Below are 15,601 nucleotides of genomic sequence, written 5' to 3'. Positions count from 1 at the left end.
ACTCCAGCATCACGGATTGCGGGAGAGTTCAGCGTCACAGCTAGAATGACTTTCTGTGTTTGACGAGGGAGCCCATGGGCACAGCTCTTCATTTGGCCATCCGGCCTTCCATTCTTTGTGTCTGTGTGTTTGTGACCACCCTCACAGCGGTCCCCCACTCCCGCCCCTAATCTTGCCTTGTCGCCACTGTTCTCCAACAGAGTTGTGACCCTCGGATTCCTAGTCTGGTAATATGGGGCATCGTTATCACTGCACTCTCTCTTACAGGATAATGAGAACAATTTGTACGTCATAAGTTTCCACGGAGAGGTGACTTGATGGTGCTGTTATGCTATCGAGCAATTCTATATCTCCCTTTCAGAAGAAAACTGAGGACAGCTATTTCTGCATTTATTTTTTATTAACAGTTTATTCTTTGTCATTGTTCTTACTTTCACATTACAAGTCCATTTTTTAAAAGTCTTTTTTAATTTTAATTTTTGTAAAATAAATAGATAAATGAACCTTTAGGTAGGATGCTCTCTAGAGCCTTGGTTAACTTCATGATTGAATTTTCGCATCAAACCTCTGAAAATATAGCCCACGTGCACACCCATACACACACCCACACGCACGCACGCACACCCACACATACACACAGATACACGCATGCATGCACACACTAGATGAAAGCTAACCGTAAAAGTTACTTAGTCACTCCTGGCTGTGCCAACTTGGAAATGAGTTGGAGACTGCAGGCAGGAGGAGGAGAAAAACTTTTTTTCTCCTTCTGGTACCATCTACTTTTGCCAGGTAATGGTTTTGTCTCAGAACAAAGAGAAATGCATATTAGGTTAAAAATCTCTTGAGTTCAACTTTGTTAGTCAGTTATTTGCAGATTAGAAGCTGTATTAACACCTAATGGTGGATCCCCCTCAGGACTTTCTCTGAACCTCCCAGTTCAGTAGAGGCTGGTTGGTTCAATGCTGAATTTGGACACAATGAATGAAGACAAGCGTATTAGCCTGACAGACACATCATTTGCACAGGCTACCAACAGTCTACCAGCTACTGCTAATGCAATCACCTACATTTATATAAAGTTCCACAATGGTTTGCTGTTTGTCCTTTTCTAGCCATGGAGTTGAGTGGGGAGTCCTATAGCCCTCTTGATACAATAATGATTTTATCCAACCTGATCTAGTCATTCCTGTAGAAGGCCAAGGCAGTTAGTCAGGAGGATGAACTGCATTCTGAGTGGGGAGGCAGTCTCCCTCACCATGAATTTCAGCATCAACATTTTACAATGACTTTTCTTTTAGCAGGTACATATTTATTGCAGAGTGGCTAGAAGGGGCAATTCATTTGGCCTGCACCTCCTCAGGAGAGCGCCTTCATAGCCAACTTACTAAGAGGCAACCCAAGACAAGGAATTTCCCTGGCATTTTACCCATGACAATAGAGTCATAACTCCATCAGACAGAATCCTGCGGGTGAGGTTGAACTGCCTTTCATAATAAAGAGAACAAAAATATTTCATCACTTTTTTTTTTATCACTATTATTGGTCTCATTATTGGCAGAATTAATTAGGCCACTACATTAGCCTATGAATAATCGTGATACCCAAAGAAAAATGGAAAAAAAAACGTTTTTCAAAATATCATCATTGTGGTTAAGTTTGGCAAATGCCATTTTTGTTCTCAAACACTGCTTAAGTTTACATTCTTCTGGCACCTAATAGGGAAAAAATTATCTTTATACCTCCCATATCTCTTTCTCTCAGGCTGCTCATGCAACGCAACACACATACACACAGAGACACAGACACAGACACAGACACAGACACAGACACACAGACACACACACACACACACACACACACACACACACACTCTCCTACACACCCATACCCTAAAGCATTCACCGGGGAAGTCTCTTTTGCATTACAGACTGCAAGATGCATATCTTAGTTATACCAGGATATGGGAGGAAAGGACCAGGAACAAGGGAATGTGTTGTCCTGGAAAAAATTACCCATCATTGACCCACTGTGATTCAAGAGTACAGTTGCTTTTCTATTCTTGTACACATAAGCATGCACATGTGGGCACACAAGCTGATAGGCATGCTCCTGGGTATATAATTACCGAGCCTGCCAGTAATCTGAATATTAGCACTTCTGCAAGAAATGAAACCCGGTGGTTTAAGGCAGCAGCTATAACAACCAAGGGGTTCTGTCATCTGTCCAGAGCCAGCAAAGCACCTTGTGCTGATGGGATTTGTTTGTGTGAGGAAAGAGAACAACTTAAAAAACAGAGTCAGAGTAGGGCTGACAGCAAGAAGGTGAAGGTGAACAATCCCTCATCATCCTCATTTCTTTACATTAAGGTTGTCTGGCTTGGGGTTCCCACTCACATGTCCAGTTTGAGCAGGATGTTTCCACTCGATCCTTTTCTAGGTCTTTCTTACCTCCTACCCTCAAACATTCTCAGTAAGCTGAGCACATTCCTGACTGTGTAGGAAGGGAGAGAAATGGGGAGAAACTGCATGGATGGCTCATTCTCGCCTCTCTTCATCACAACTGCCCAGTGTCTGGGGCTCATTCCACGGAAGGCCAGATCAGGCATTACTGTCTGCAGAGACAGCCGGGGCACATGCTTGTGAGCCCCTGGTCAATCTGGACTTCAGCGTTTCAGCTATCTGCTAGCTAATATTCTGGCAAAATAAAAATACACAAAACTAATGGGATCTTCCCCCCTCCCCACCCTAAAAAACCCAAACACAACAACAAAAAACCTCAACCAAAATGGCAACAAAAACAAAACAGGTGTGATTTGTTCAAGTCCTTTGAGCCCAGAAGTTGTGTTCTTAGCAGAGAAGCAACCATCGAAAACAAAAAGAAGAAAAATCCCCTTTCCTGTACTTTCTAGACATTATAGCAAAAACAAAAGAAAGCAGGCAACTGTCTCTCCTCAAATCATCAGTAGCTAAGTCAGAAGAAAACAAATGTTCAAGTTACAGGTTGCAGCAGCAGCTGACACTAGACATTCAAGTTGATCATTTCACTATGTACATGACAGGAGAGATACAGCCCTGCCTGGGAAGGACTTCCCCGTCTCTGGGGAGGCTGCAGGTTCCTGTTATCTGATGCGCTTCTCCACGGAGTACACCGAGATATAGTAGTCATTGCTTCCAACCGCCAAATGAGGCTGCAGGAGAGAAGGCAAACAAGAGAGGAATAAACAGCTTGCTTAGCCCACGCTTTCACACACGGACCCATGCACGGAGAAGCAGAGCACAAAAAAGCATTATGGGCAGTGCTAGGCAAATCACTGATGAAGTCATCTGGCTATCTTGATCCAAAATGGATCCAAGAAGGTACAGACTGCAATGGTGTGCATAGTCTGTCTCTCACCTAAAGGTTTTCATTAATCCTGCTGTACACATTGCTATTCCAGGCAGGCCCAGAAATGATGGTGGCTATTAGCTGCCAGCCTGTAGCTGGGACAATGCATTACCTGTCTTCCATTATGGGGGTTTTGCATATTACCCATAGTGCCTAGCATTTTTATTTCTAGGCTAATCCTATGGGGACAGATTCTGTGTATTCATCCAATACATTTCAGCAGAAATCTTGGGTCTAGAATCCTCTAGAGTAGGGGCTCTTAACCTGGGTCTGTCACATTTTCAAAAATATTTTAACAGTATTTTAATATAATTAATTTTCTTTGTAATACTTATGCATTTTAGTTTTGCATTTAATAACATTATTCTGAAAAGGGGTCCATAAGCTTTTCCAGACTGCTCCAGAAGCACAAAAATGGTTAAAAATTCCTGAGTTTGAGTTTCAGCCTAGAAGAAGGTTAATTAAAAAAAAAAATAAAGCACATGACTACCTGAATGGATTATTATTAGTAGCAAGGCTGAACACCATTAACTCTACTGATTTTGTTGGGTTGCTTTTGTAAGGAGAAAGTGGGAGCAGGAATCTAATATCACTGTTCACTGAAGGGTATTGGTTTCATTCCACGGGAAGGCCAAATGAAGTTGATTTTCCTGCTTTTGAACCTATGTTCAAGGTCAATGTATCAGTAATAGTGTTTGTCCTGAAGAGCTCCACAGGCTGTCTTTTATTCAGCAACATAGGAGGCTTCCTAGGATTCTCAGGAGGTAAATGCGGGCAGAAGAATATAAGCACAGATCATTTATTCATGGGGTCTACTGGTCCCAGAAACAAGGTGAATGAGGCTGGGGTTACCCCGGGGGCAAAGGCAAATGAATGGATGCTGCTGTTTGGCACTGGGAGATAGCTGTGTTAATTCCACTTGGGGGTCAGCACAAGTTCAGTTTAACGAAGCAAAGCATTAAGTCAACCACAGAAATCCTGACACAAGGATACAGACCCAGTGTGGGTGGAAAGCCAAGCAGCTGATGGCTCCAACTCTCTGTCCCATAAACCCGTCATAGTATTTGATGTTGTTGATCAGCTCTCCATTCCCATTGTAGATAGCAGTGAACTGATTCATTGAGCCACTGTAGGACGGGAAGGAGAGAACATGTATAAGTCACGATTGCTTTTTTTTGCACATACGTGTGTGTGTGTGGGGGGTGAAATGGGGGCAAGAGGGATCTAAACTAAATTCTCTTCCTCTGTGCCTTGCCTCAGCCACTCGCAAAAATGGGGTGTGTCTCTAAAACTGAGCAGAAGGGCTAAACAGCAATGCAGACAAATAGACCTTCTCTTCAATTCACTTAGAGACTGCTGGAAAAGATACATTACTGAGACTGGATTAAAACTGTTTTCCCCTAGAATAACACTGTTCATCAGCACAGAAGGCCAGGAGATAGATTTTTCTTGTGTCCCTCATAATATGGATGCTGAGACTCAGCAATCTCTCTTTAGAGATGGACCTTTGTGTCTCTCTTTGACACCTTGGGTACTTTTGAATAAGATCTCTATGTGTAAGGGTCTCAGATCCAATTTCAGTGGATGAGGGACAAAACCAGAGAGAGGGAACAGTGGGGCCAGGTACTAATTGATAGCCCAGAAACTACTATTCACTGCTCTCCCATCTTAAACTAGGGTAGAGGCATTTGTTTGCTGTCTTTGTCATCTGTCATTTCTTTCTTCTCACCTTGGAGTTCCTCAGCTCTGAGGATGTTGGAATTCCTAGAGTTTTGTAAGGCAACAGGGAAGTAGAGACTTTGCCTTCTGGATTCATGAAGTTAGAACCATTTCCTCCCTAAAGCAACTGCTATTTACACTGAGGCAATGAAGATGTGTTCTGCATCTTCTTTATGGATGATAAAGTGGGGCACAAGGACACCTCTTCCTCTTCCTCTTGGGGATTTAACAGTGTGGCAGTACATGGTGTGGGGAGGGGGGAGGATGGCATTCTCTCTCTCTCTCTCTCTCTCTCTCTCTCTCTCTCTCTCTCAAGAAGGATTATTGGGGAGAGAAGAGAGAAGACTGGCACCTACCATGCAAACAAATTTGCCTGCGGGTGAATGTCCAGGGCCGTCAGTCCTTTCACTATCTGGAGAACATTCACAGACTCAGGCATTCGGGGGTCGAAGAAACGTACATCTCCATTGACACTGCCAAGAGGGAACATTTTCAAGCATTATGATTTGGGTCAGTCTGATGGAAGGGATTCCCTTGACAATGGAGCAGACTATGGGTACCTTTCTGGGCCAAGACACTTCACCAAGTACTAAGAACCAGGACTGCAGGGATTCAGGTGCAATCTCAAGGCTGGAATAAGATCCTTTATTCTGGCACTTTATTCTGGTACATGAAAAAAAGACTCTGATTCTCTATTTACATAAATATTGTACAAGGCTAAAATATCTTGGACTCTGAATGATAGTCAATTAACTAACATGGAAAATCTGGCATTCTTTAAAATGCCAGTCATTTAGGAAACCAGGGCTGTGCGAACTGCTCATTTTCTTTCCTTCTTTTTTAAGAGAAAGAGGTGTGGGGTAGCTAGGGATCAGCAACTGTCATTGCCCATTCTAGAAAGTATGAATCCTCTTTGGATCAGAAAAAAAGGCCAAATAAGGAGAGCATGGGTTATTTCTTTTCTATTTAGTCAGGAAGATTAGATTCTATGGGATGGGGAGTGATGACACAATGAGAGCATGCATGTGACAGCTATGCTGTTAAGCCCCCTTTCCAGCACAGGAGAGTTTTAATACCCTCCTGCCTTCTACAAATAAGAAGAAAAGAGCAGCTCCGTGGAGAAGGCAGGGTGGCTTTGTGATAGTAAATTACATTCTGCTGTCCCTTTAATGGGCAAATAAATATTCACTACTCTCAGCACAGTATTTACCAAGCAACAGACATGGATTTATGAGCAGAAAATTGCTAGATGGTGAAGTCATCCAGCACAGCAATATGCTCCACAGACATGTACTGCTCCTTCTCCTTCCTTATAGTCTGTCTGCCTGATGCGTGGAAGGGAAGAAAGGGGAACAAATGCTGTGGAGAAGGCATTTCACCTGCTCCCTTGGGGTGTTTCCCCACTTTGTTCCCCTTACTGATTGAAATGAAGCTTAGCCAAGGAAAATGCCCTGAGAATTCAACAAGCAAGGCCAGGCAGGCTGGAAGACACAGACGTATTTTGTCGCTAACCCCCTGCCCTCATCAGTGGCCCCTTGGCCCACTGCAGGCAGAAGTTAACGACTGCCCTGAAATGCCAAAATGAAGTGTTGTCATTTCCTGGCTGCTTAAATACCAGACACATATTTTTAATGGAGAGGAAAATAATGTTTTTACAGCAAAATCTCTCATAAATATTCCACGCTTATTACCTGACGCTCATGATGTGGCCCTCGGGATGCTTCTGGAGGTGCGCTTTCACCACCCAGGCAGTGTGCTCTCGGTAGGTCATAACTCGGCTAGAGAAGAGAGAGAAGGTGGACTCTTGACATTCAGTTAGTGACTGAAAAACCTAGGCGCAGCTTAGAACGGTCTGTCCAGACTCGTGGTCCTTGGTCTTGATGGGTACAATAAGGGGGCTATCAGAGAAAGGCCAACTGAACATTTCTTCTTACCACACATCTGGGAGTTGGCTGGTAAAACGTTATAGGCGAAAAACAGGTCTATATTTCCCCTTGTTTTCCAAGGTGCAGAAAATAAAATGACATGAGAGTTTGCGCAGTTCCCTGCACCTTAACTCTGTTTTGAGGGTAATGGAGTAATTAATAAGAAAGGAAAGAAATAAACACTTATTAAGCACCTACTATGTATCAGTCTTTGTGTTGAGCACTGTGCAAATGTCTCATTTGGCTCTAGCACAACCCTGGGTGCTATTATTGCCCCCATTTTACTGGGAGGAAACCAAGGCAGGTAGGGGTTAAGTGATTTACACAGGATCACATAGGTAGGCCTGGGTGGTCTCAGGGGAGAAAGAGTGACCAATAATGTCCTAATACTTGTAATTTTGCCTTCAGGAAATCTGATGGGTCTGCCATGGGGACAACGTTCCAGCTCTAATTTCAAGTCCTTTCTTCTTGCAAAAATGGTAGGTCAAGGAAGAAGGGATAAAAGCCCATGTTCCATTTTCTCCTTCAGTGTTTTCTCTAAATCATCTGTTCCATTTGAGTTTGTTGCTGAGTGCCTTATACTTCCACAGCATCTTTCTCCCAAAAACCTTCAAATGCTTCCAACAAACACATATGTGCATGCGTGTGTTAACTCCTCCCCCCTACAAAAATCTCAGTATCTAATTTATTCTCACAAACATGCCTGTAGAACAATGAAGAGCAGGAATGAAGTTCTGTATTTTATACCTCTTAAAACTGAGATATGACATGTCAGAGGTCATTAATGAGACAAGATTAGAACCTAGGTCTTCAGACTTGTAACTAACTTGTAACCACTGAGTCTGTTTGCTTCTAGTAGGGAGGTGAATCCACCTTTTCCAATCAGACAAAGGTGGCTGCTGTGCCTGTTCATTGTATGGGCTCTCCTGTTAAGGGCACAAAATGTAGGCAGTATTTCTCTTGTGCTGGGAACCTTACAAATGGAGAGGCATCTAGGGTGGTCTAATGACATTCCTGTTTCTTTTTAAACTTTTTTTTTAGCCGTATCCAACAATAAATGGCTCCCAGTGAAAAAGCGTAAAAGTACACATTTCTCATTGACTCTACTGAGTCAATGCTTGATTATTTTTCAAAGTAATTCGGATCCAGTTTTATTCTGGATGAACACTGATCCACTGCCAAACTCAGGCAAGCAATTTTGGCCCTGTTCCCAATAGATATGGCTTCTATCTCACTGACAGCGTAACCCTGGAAAAGTCAGTCAACCCCTTTGGGCCTGAGTTTCCTAAATTATAAAATGAGAGAATTGGTCGAGCTGGTCTCTAATGTTCCTACAAACTGATCTCACCTAACCTAAAATAATAATTTTCTGATGACACAGTTGTTCCTTCATTTACCTATTTAGTGAGTCCATATGTTTAGTAAGCATTGCAAGGGACAAAAGAAATGGAAGATTGTTTCTGCCCTTAGGGGACTTTTACTCTTAGGAGACAGTTAGGGAGCAAGACCTGTAGATGAAAAATATGTAAATACCAGTCCAATTCAATACATGATGATAGGTCTGAGTGGTACAGTACTGCAGAACAGGAGAGGAAGGAGAAACCACTGGATTCCTGGATGAGGTGGGGGTTAAGCTGAGCCTTGGATAGTAGGTAGGTAGTATGCGGTGAGGCAGATAGGAAGGTGAAATCATGTGACACAGCATGGACATAGGCTCAGAGGTGACAACGAACATGGCATTTTTGAGAAAGAGACTGGTTTGGTTTGAGTACAACTTTGGTGATTGATAGTCATAAGAGGGAGATTGGGAAGAATGTGGAAGATCAGACTGAGGTGTTTACTTGTGGGCAAAGGGAGGAAATCACTGAAATTTTGGGGCAAGGAGGCAATACATGGTCAAAATATGAAGTGGAACATAATTTTTCTCTTTTTCCCTGAGAACACAGTGATGATCATTTACTCCACAGTGCAACAGGGGCATCACTGTGCCCCATTCAGTCAGCTTGGGATGTTAGTCAGCTGAGAAGCCAATTCATTAAACATTTGTGAAGCTTTTACTAGGCACTATGGAAAGGAAACAGTCCTTGCTCTCAGGGAGCTTACATTCTTAGTGGGTGGGGGTGGAAGATACAATATTTACACAACCAAGTTGAGGATAAAGAAAACTGGGGGGGGGGAAGGAGGAGAGAGAAAAGAGAGAGAAGAGAGAGAGATAGAGGAGGGAGAGAGAGAGAAAGAGAAGGAGGGAGGAAGGGAGGGAGGGAGAGAAGGAGGGAGGGAGGGAGAGAGAGGGAGACGGAGAGAGAGAGGGAGAAGGAGAGGGAGAGGGAGAGGGAGAGGGAGATGGAGAGGGAGAGGGAGAGGGAGAGGGAGAGAGAGAGAGGGAGAGAGAGAGGGAGAGGGCGGGAGAGAGAGAGGGAGAGAGAGAGAGAGAGGTGGCACTTAAAATGACCCTTGAAGAAAGTGCCTAAAGAGGTGGGAAGTTAGTAGGAATTAGAAATTCCAGACATGTGTGATGAATGCATGTGTGGAGGTGGTGAGGAGGCCAGAGAAGTGCTAGGTTCTGGGAACAGCTGGCAAGCTAGTTTGGTTAGAACATAAAGTATGAAGGTGAATAATTTACTGATCTGGAAAGGTAAGTGTGAAAGGCTTTTTAACCTGCCAAGCTGAGGCATTTGTATTTTATCCGAGAGACAATGGGGTCACTGAAGCTTTTTTTTTTTAAGTCAGAGAAGTGAAATGGTTAGATTTGTCCATGCTTTAGAAGCCAAAACTGGTGATTTTGTTATGCCTATACATTGAAATACGAGGCAATAATAAAAATGCTGATTACTTGAAGGTAAAGGTTAAAAAAATTAAGTGCCATCTTTGTTCTTTATGTCTGTCTCTGGTTAGTCTATCAGTCAATAAGCGTTTATTAAGTGTCCACAATGTGCCAGGCATTGTGCTAAAGTGCTGGGGATACAAAGGAAGGCAAAAGGCAGTTCCTGCCCTCAAGGAGCTCACAATCTATAGGGAAAACAACATGCAAAGAAAGGGAAGGCCCAAGAAATCTTAGCTGTAGAAGGTGAGATTTAAACTGAGATTTGAAGCCAGGAAGCAGAGATAAGGAGAGAGACCACTGTAGGCATGGAGGACAGCCAGCAAAAATACCTGGAGCTCAGAGATGAGAATGCCCTGTTTGAGGAACAAGGAGGCCAGTGTCACTGGATTGAACAGTATGGTAGGGGTTGGAGGTATTGCACGACATAAGAAGACTGGAAAGCTAGGGAGGGACTAAGTTAGAAAGGTCTTTGAATACCAGAGAATTTTGTAATTGATAAGGGAGATGATAGGGAGCCATGAAGCTGAGTATGGGGATGGATTTAGAAAAATCAATGTGGTGGCTGAATGTGGACAAACCTGTGGCAGGGATACCATCCAGAGGGTTATTGCAACAGTCCAGGCAAAAACTGATGAGGTCCTGTACTAGTGTGGCAGCAGTATCAGAGAAGAGAAAGGAACATATTTGAAAGATGTTGCAAAGGTGAAATCAACAGCCCCTGGCAACAGACTGGAGATGGGGGTGAGTGACAGTGAGGAGTTGAGAATGACACTCAGCTTGCAAACCTGGAGAACCGAGAAAGATACTGTGGAAAGTGGGATATTGAATTGATAAGGGAGGTATGGTGGGATTGCCTAGAAGTAGAGAGTTTAAATTGTGTAACACAAATTTGTAGTGGACCCAGGCTGAATGGTTGTATGATTTCCTTCACCTTTGTTCAGCAGCACATGTATAGGAATGAAGGCAGCAGATAGTGGCAGTGATCCAAGGCTCAGGCTTGGCCAGGTGTAATCCAGGACATGATAAAGAGGCCAGGGAATCAAGAGACAAGGACAGTATAAAGTGGAACTGGTTCACCAAGGGCTTAGGATGAAGAAAAGAGGAGAGAGTGGTTAATGTAAGAGCGATGGCTGGGGAGAGAACTGAGAGTTCTAGAGAGTGGAGGTAACCATTGGTTCTGATATAAGCTGGTTCAGGGAGTTTGCCAGCAAATGTCCCCAGGTGTGTGTGGACCCAACAGGCTGTTATGCGGCAAAGGTTTCTGGTGACCCCTGTCCTTTTTTAGAATTCCTGAGGGTGACTCCTCAGTAAGGAGTGTGAGAAAGTGAGAACAGTAGTTTTCTTTCTCTTTTCTTGCTCCCTATGCAGAGTATCATAAGAAGACCCATCTCACCCACTACACATTCATGTTAATTTCAAGTTGAGCTTCCCTGGGAAACCTGTGGATTCATCTCCAATCGACAACTTGGTCACCTTCAATTGGCTTCAAAATCCCGGTATCTGTTACTGCTCTTCCTTCTAGCTCCTGTTCAGACTTGGTTGGTCCTTCTGTCCTTCCGAACTTCCTGAACATGTCTACTATCTTATTACCTCTAGGCTCAAATACAAAACTCCCTGGCTGGATTTGAAAGTTCTCTACTACAAAGTGTCAATTCATCCATCTCACTTTGTCACATATTACTCTCCTTCAGTTTTACAAACAATGAGCCATCTCTCATCTCAATGCCTTGGCACAGCCTGCTCCCCAAGCCTGGAACGCACTTCCTTCTCTTAGGATTTGTAGTTTCCTAATGTCTCATTCTACGTTAACACTTTCCTAATCCTTCCATTTGCTAGTGCCTTTCTCCAAAAACACTTCTTATTTATGTATTTATTTTATACATCATGTAAGTGCATGTTGTCTCCCATATAAAATGTAAATTTCTTGGAAAGAGAGACTTTTTCTTTTGCTTGTTTTTGTATCCCCAAAGCCTAGCACAGTGCTTGGGACAGTAGGGGGGTTAACAAATACCTCCTGACTGACTGGCATACCTACCCTATGCCTAGCTAATCAATCAATCAATCAAACTTTTATTAAAACCTACTATGTACCAGGCACTGTGTTAGGCATTGAGGATATGGATATAAAGAATGAAAGAATATCTTCTGAAAAGGATCTTACATACTAACAAGAGACAAGTACATTAGAAAGTACATGGAAAATAAATGTAAAGAGAGCAAATACAGAATAATTAATTATAAAGTAGTTTGGGAAGTAATTTAGCTTAGTAAATAGAGTGCTGGGCCTGGAGTGAGGAAGGCCTGAGTCCAAATCTAATCTCAGACACTTTCTAGCTGTGTGACCCTGGGCAAGTCATTTAGCTTCTGTTTGCTTTAATTTACTGCAGAAGAAAATGGCAAACCACTCCAGTATCTTTGCCAAGAAAACTCCATGGACAGTATGATCCATGGGGTCATGAAGAGTCAGGCATAACTAAACAACATGTTTGGGAAGGAAGGCACTAGCTGATGGAGGGATCAGAAGAGGTGTCATGAAGAAGGTGGTGCCTGAACTCCTCATTCTAATTAATTAATCTAATCCAGCCCAAAGTTCTCTTCTAGTTGCACATACAGTCAGTACCATGTCTGCCTAGAATCTTCAGCTAACTCTCCATTTTTTATCTGCACCTCTACATGGTTTGAACTCCTAGAAACATGATGCCCCCATACCAGTGCCCTCTGGTGAAGCTCCTGCTCCCTCGCTTTCCAGCTTCCTCCACTAGACTGTTAAGCATCTTGAAAGCAGGGATTGTCTTTCTTGTTCTTATCTGCATCCTCACTGCTTAGCACAGTGCCTGGCATGTAGCAGGTGTTTAATAAATATTTACTGAATTGAATCACTGAGTACCACAGAGTTTAGCACGTAAGTGTTACCAAACTGGTTTATGTTTTATCTCTCCAACTTCATCATAAGGTTCCTACAGGGCATGCATGCATGAAATCTGCCTTATGTTTCTTTTACAGTGGTTTCCTCATTTCACTACATATTCTCTACCACACATCTTAGAGATCTTTTGCTTTTCATTTTGCCTCTTCTCTCCATTGTCTCTTTCACTTTCTAACTTGTATTATGCTCCTCTGTGTTATAACATGTTGGGTACATACCCTGTGTTCTCGTAGGTAAGCTCCTAGAAGGAAGAACTCTTTTCTTGATATCTGTGTATCCTTACAGTGGAGCACATGATAGGTTCTTAATAAATGCCTTCAAGTGAAATTTGAATGGAAGCTTTTATAGCTTCTACAAGATTCTTCAGTCCAACATTTATGGCCAGATACTCTAGAGAGTTGTACCACAAAGGCTATGTTCTATCTGTAGACCTTTGCCAAGAAGGGTAGGAAGTCTCTTTCGGTGGGGGAGGGGAAACAGCAGCACACTGAGCACCTGAAGTTCTCACCAGTAACCTCTCGGACAGGGAATCTGCCTGGTCAGTTTTTTGAGCACTGTTCTGTCTTTCTAAATGTCCCATATTTAGCATCTGTAGGAGCTGTGAAGGGAGTACCTGAGGAAAGCTGGCCCTAGAAATATAAAAAAACATGCCACTGAACTGACCCTGTATTTCCATGGTACCAGTTGGAGTGAGCCTAGCAGAAAAAGACCACTAAAGAGCAGAAGAGTGGGCAAGCTCTGGTGAGTTACCATTCACTGAGTGCCATTCTCCTATCATAAACCCGAATGGAGCCATCACCAAGGCCGGCCACAATGAGTGAGCGGTGAGAGTCACAGGAGAGGCTTGTCACACAGCTGTCTGCACCCGTGGGGATATCCTAAGGTACAAAGAGAGAGATCAAAATGTAGACAACTGCAGAGCATCTAAGTGTAGTCTTCTCATAAGGAATATTCCCGGGGGCTTCTTGAGAATGCTGAAGGAGCTATCTGATCCCCTATTAGTCTTTTCAAAAATAACCTGACGCATTTGACTGAAATCCCTCCTTCTCCCTTGTTGTGTGACATTCAGGGATGTTATGTCCATCCAGAGAAGTAGTCAGAAAGTCTTGAGGAAGCTAGGAGTAGAAGGGAAAAGTAAGAAAACTCTAAGAGCACAGAGGCACTCGTTCCTACAGTATGAATGATAGGCCAATTGAACCTCAGCTCCACCAGCCTGGAAAGGAAAAGCTATAAACATGCATCTCCCAGGAGACCATGTAGCTCACAAACACAATCTAGTAATGACTGTCTTTCAGGTCCAATTAAACTTTCTAACAATATATTCCACCCTTCCTAAAAAGAAAGACAAAGCACATTTGGCAGGGAAGAAGCCTCGTTATCTCTTCCTAAAACTTCTAATTAGTTAAGGAAAATCTCCAGGAGGAATTTTCCTTCCTATAAAGCATCCCTCCCCCTCCCTTCCTGATGGTCATAAACGCTGCTGGAAGGGCAGCAGTGGTGATAAATGCTTGATAGGAAAGAGCAGAAGACAAAAAAAAAATGGGCCACAGGAGAGAAAAATGCTTTCAGGAATATAAAAAGATTTTGCAATTAACAGACACATAGAAAAAGAAATCCAACATATATGAAAAGCTAGAGATTACCACATTAACTAGGAGCTCCCATTAAAGAATACTATTTTTCTATGCAGCAAATCAGAGTACAAATCTGTAATTAGCATCCTTATATCTCTATGAAAGAAAATACTACCAGGGGAGAGGAAGGGAAAACTCAAATAGATAAAACCATTGATTAGTTAGGGGAAGCTTTTCTGTATCTCTCGATCTGTTCTATACCTTAGCAGAGGCCTTTCAAACAAAGATGAAGAAACAGAACCTCTAGGGAACTCAAACTCCCTCTGGTTGAGGGTGACTTCCTCAGTATAGGAATTATATTTTACTAAGAAAAAGAAATCTGTCATTTCAGGGGAACATTTTCCTAACGAGAATAACAATTTCTCCAGAAAAAGATGCCAATTAGAGCTGTGCAGTTCCACTGGCAGTGATTTAATAACAAGAGGGAGTGTGAAACAAAAGATGACAAGCTCCAAAATAGAAGGTCAAAGGTGTCCAGAGGATGAGAATGCAAAGTGTGAAGGTGGTGCTATCGGGCCAGTGCCCTAGGTGGCAGTTCTGCAAGCTGCAGTTCCCCACCTGGTGCACACGTGGCCGCCAATGAGAATATTGCCTGCCACAGAAAGGAAATAACGGTAAGAAAGAAAAATAGTTTTAATTTAACAGCTACAAAAGGAAGGGCAGCTTCTAACAACTGGGAAATAATCAGGCCCTCCACACATTGCATTAGCTCACTTCACACCTTTTTTCTATTTTAGTTTTGGGAGCACATGCACTATACTTGTCCTTCTCTGACAATGTCAGGTTCTTTCTAACCAAACATCTAAGCTGGGGATCCAAGTTGGTCAAGGATGTGAGTTGAGAGTGGAAAACAACTATTTTCCCCTAGAAAAGAAATCTCACCCTTAGAAAAATTCTCAACTCATGAAGTTCTGGGGATAAAGGAAACCCCTGCACTCTAAAGTCATCTCAAACACTATTCTGAGAGAAGCATCTGGCTCCCCTCCCTCTGCTGCTTCTGACCAGACCTACATTAGCTCTCTTCCCTCCTTTCTTGGCCCTCTGTCAACTTTCCAGGGTGTCTTGAGCAAAACTAATTTACTTCTCTCTCTCTCTTTATTAAAATTGAAAATAAAAAAAATGTTTTCAGAAGCACACAGTCGAATAATTAATCATTTTAATTTAAAATATTTTCACCCTACTGATT

The 15,601-nt window shown here is 42.8% G+C and overlaps 1 protein-coding gene across 10 annotated transcripts in view; it reads right to left on the bottom strand.

Moving 5' to 3' along the window:
- Positions 1-381: 381 nt before the first annotated feature.
- Positions 382-15,601, bottom strand: part of RPTOR (regulatory associated protein of MTOR complex 1) — a 503,724-nt gene continuing 488,504 nt past the window's right edge. For all 10 annotated transcript variants that reach the window (XM_072645257.1, XM_072645259.1, XM_072645258.1 and 7 more), the window contains 5 exons: positions 13,532-13,659; positions 6,798-6,884; positions 5,463-5,579; positions 4,385-4,514; positions 382-3,190 (listed from right to left, as the gene is read on the bottom strand). In XM_072645257.1, the coding sequence (XP_072501358.1) occupies positions 3,122-3,190; positions 4,385-4,514; positions 5,463-5,579; positions 6,798-6,884; positions 13,532-13,659 (531 nt within the window). In that variant the 3' untranslated portion in view covers positions 382-3,121. The remainder of the gene's footprint in view (positions 3,191-4,384; positions 4,515-5,462; positions 5,580-6,797; positions 6,885-13,531; positions 13,660-15,601) is intronic.

Source organism: Notamacropus eugenii, chromosome 2, assembly GCF_028372415.1.
Source record: "Notamacropus eugenii isolate mMacEug1 chromosome 2, mMacEug1.pri_v2, whole genome shotgun sequence".
Classification (NCBI taxonomy): domain Eukaryota; kingdom Metazoa; phylum Chordata; class Mammalia; order Diprotodontia; family Macropodidae; genus Notamacropus; species Notamacropus eugenii.
Note: the sequence above shows the minus strand (reverse complement) of the source record. Positions and strands in the feature narration are given on the sequence as shown.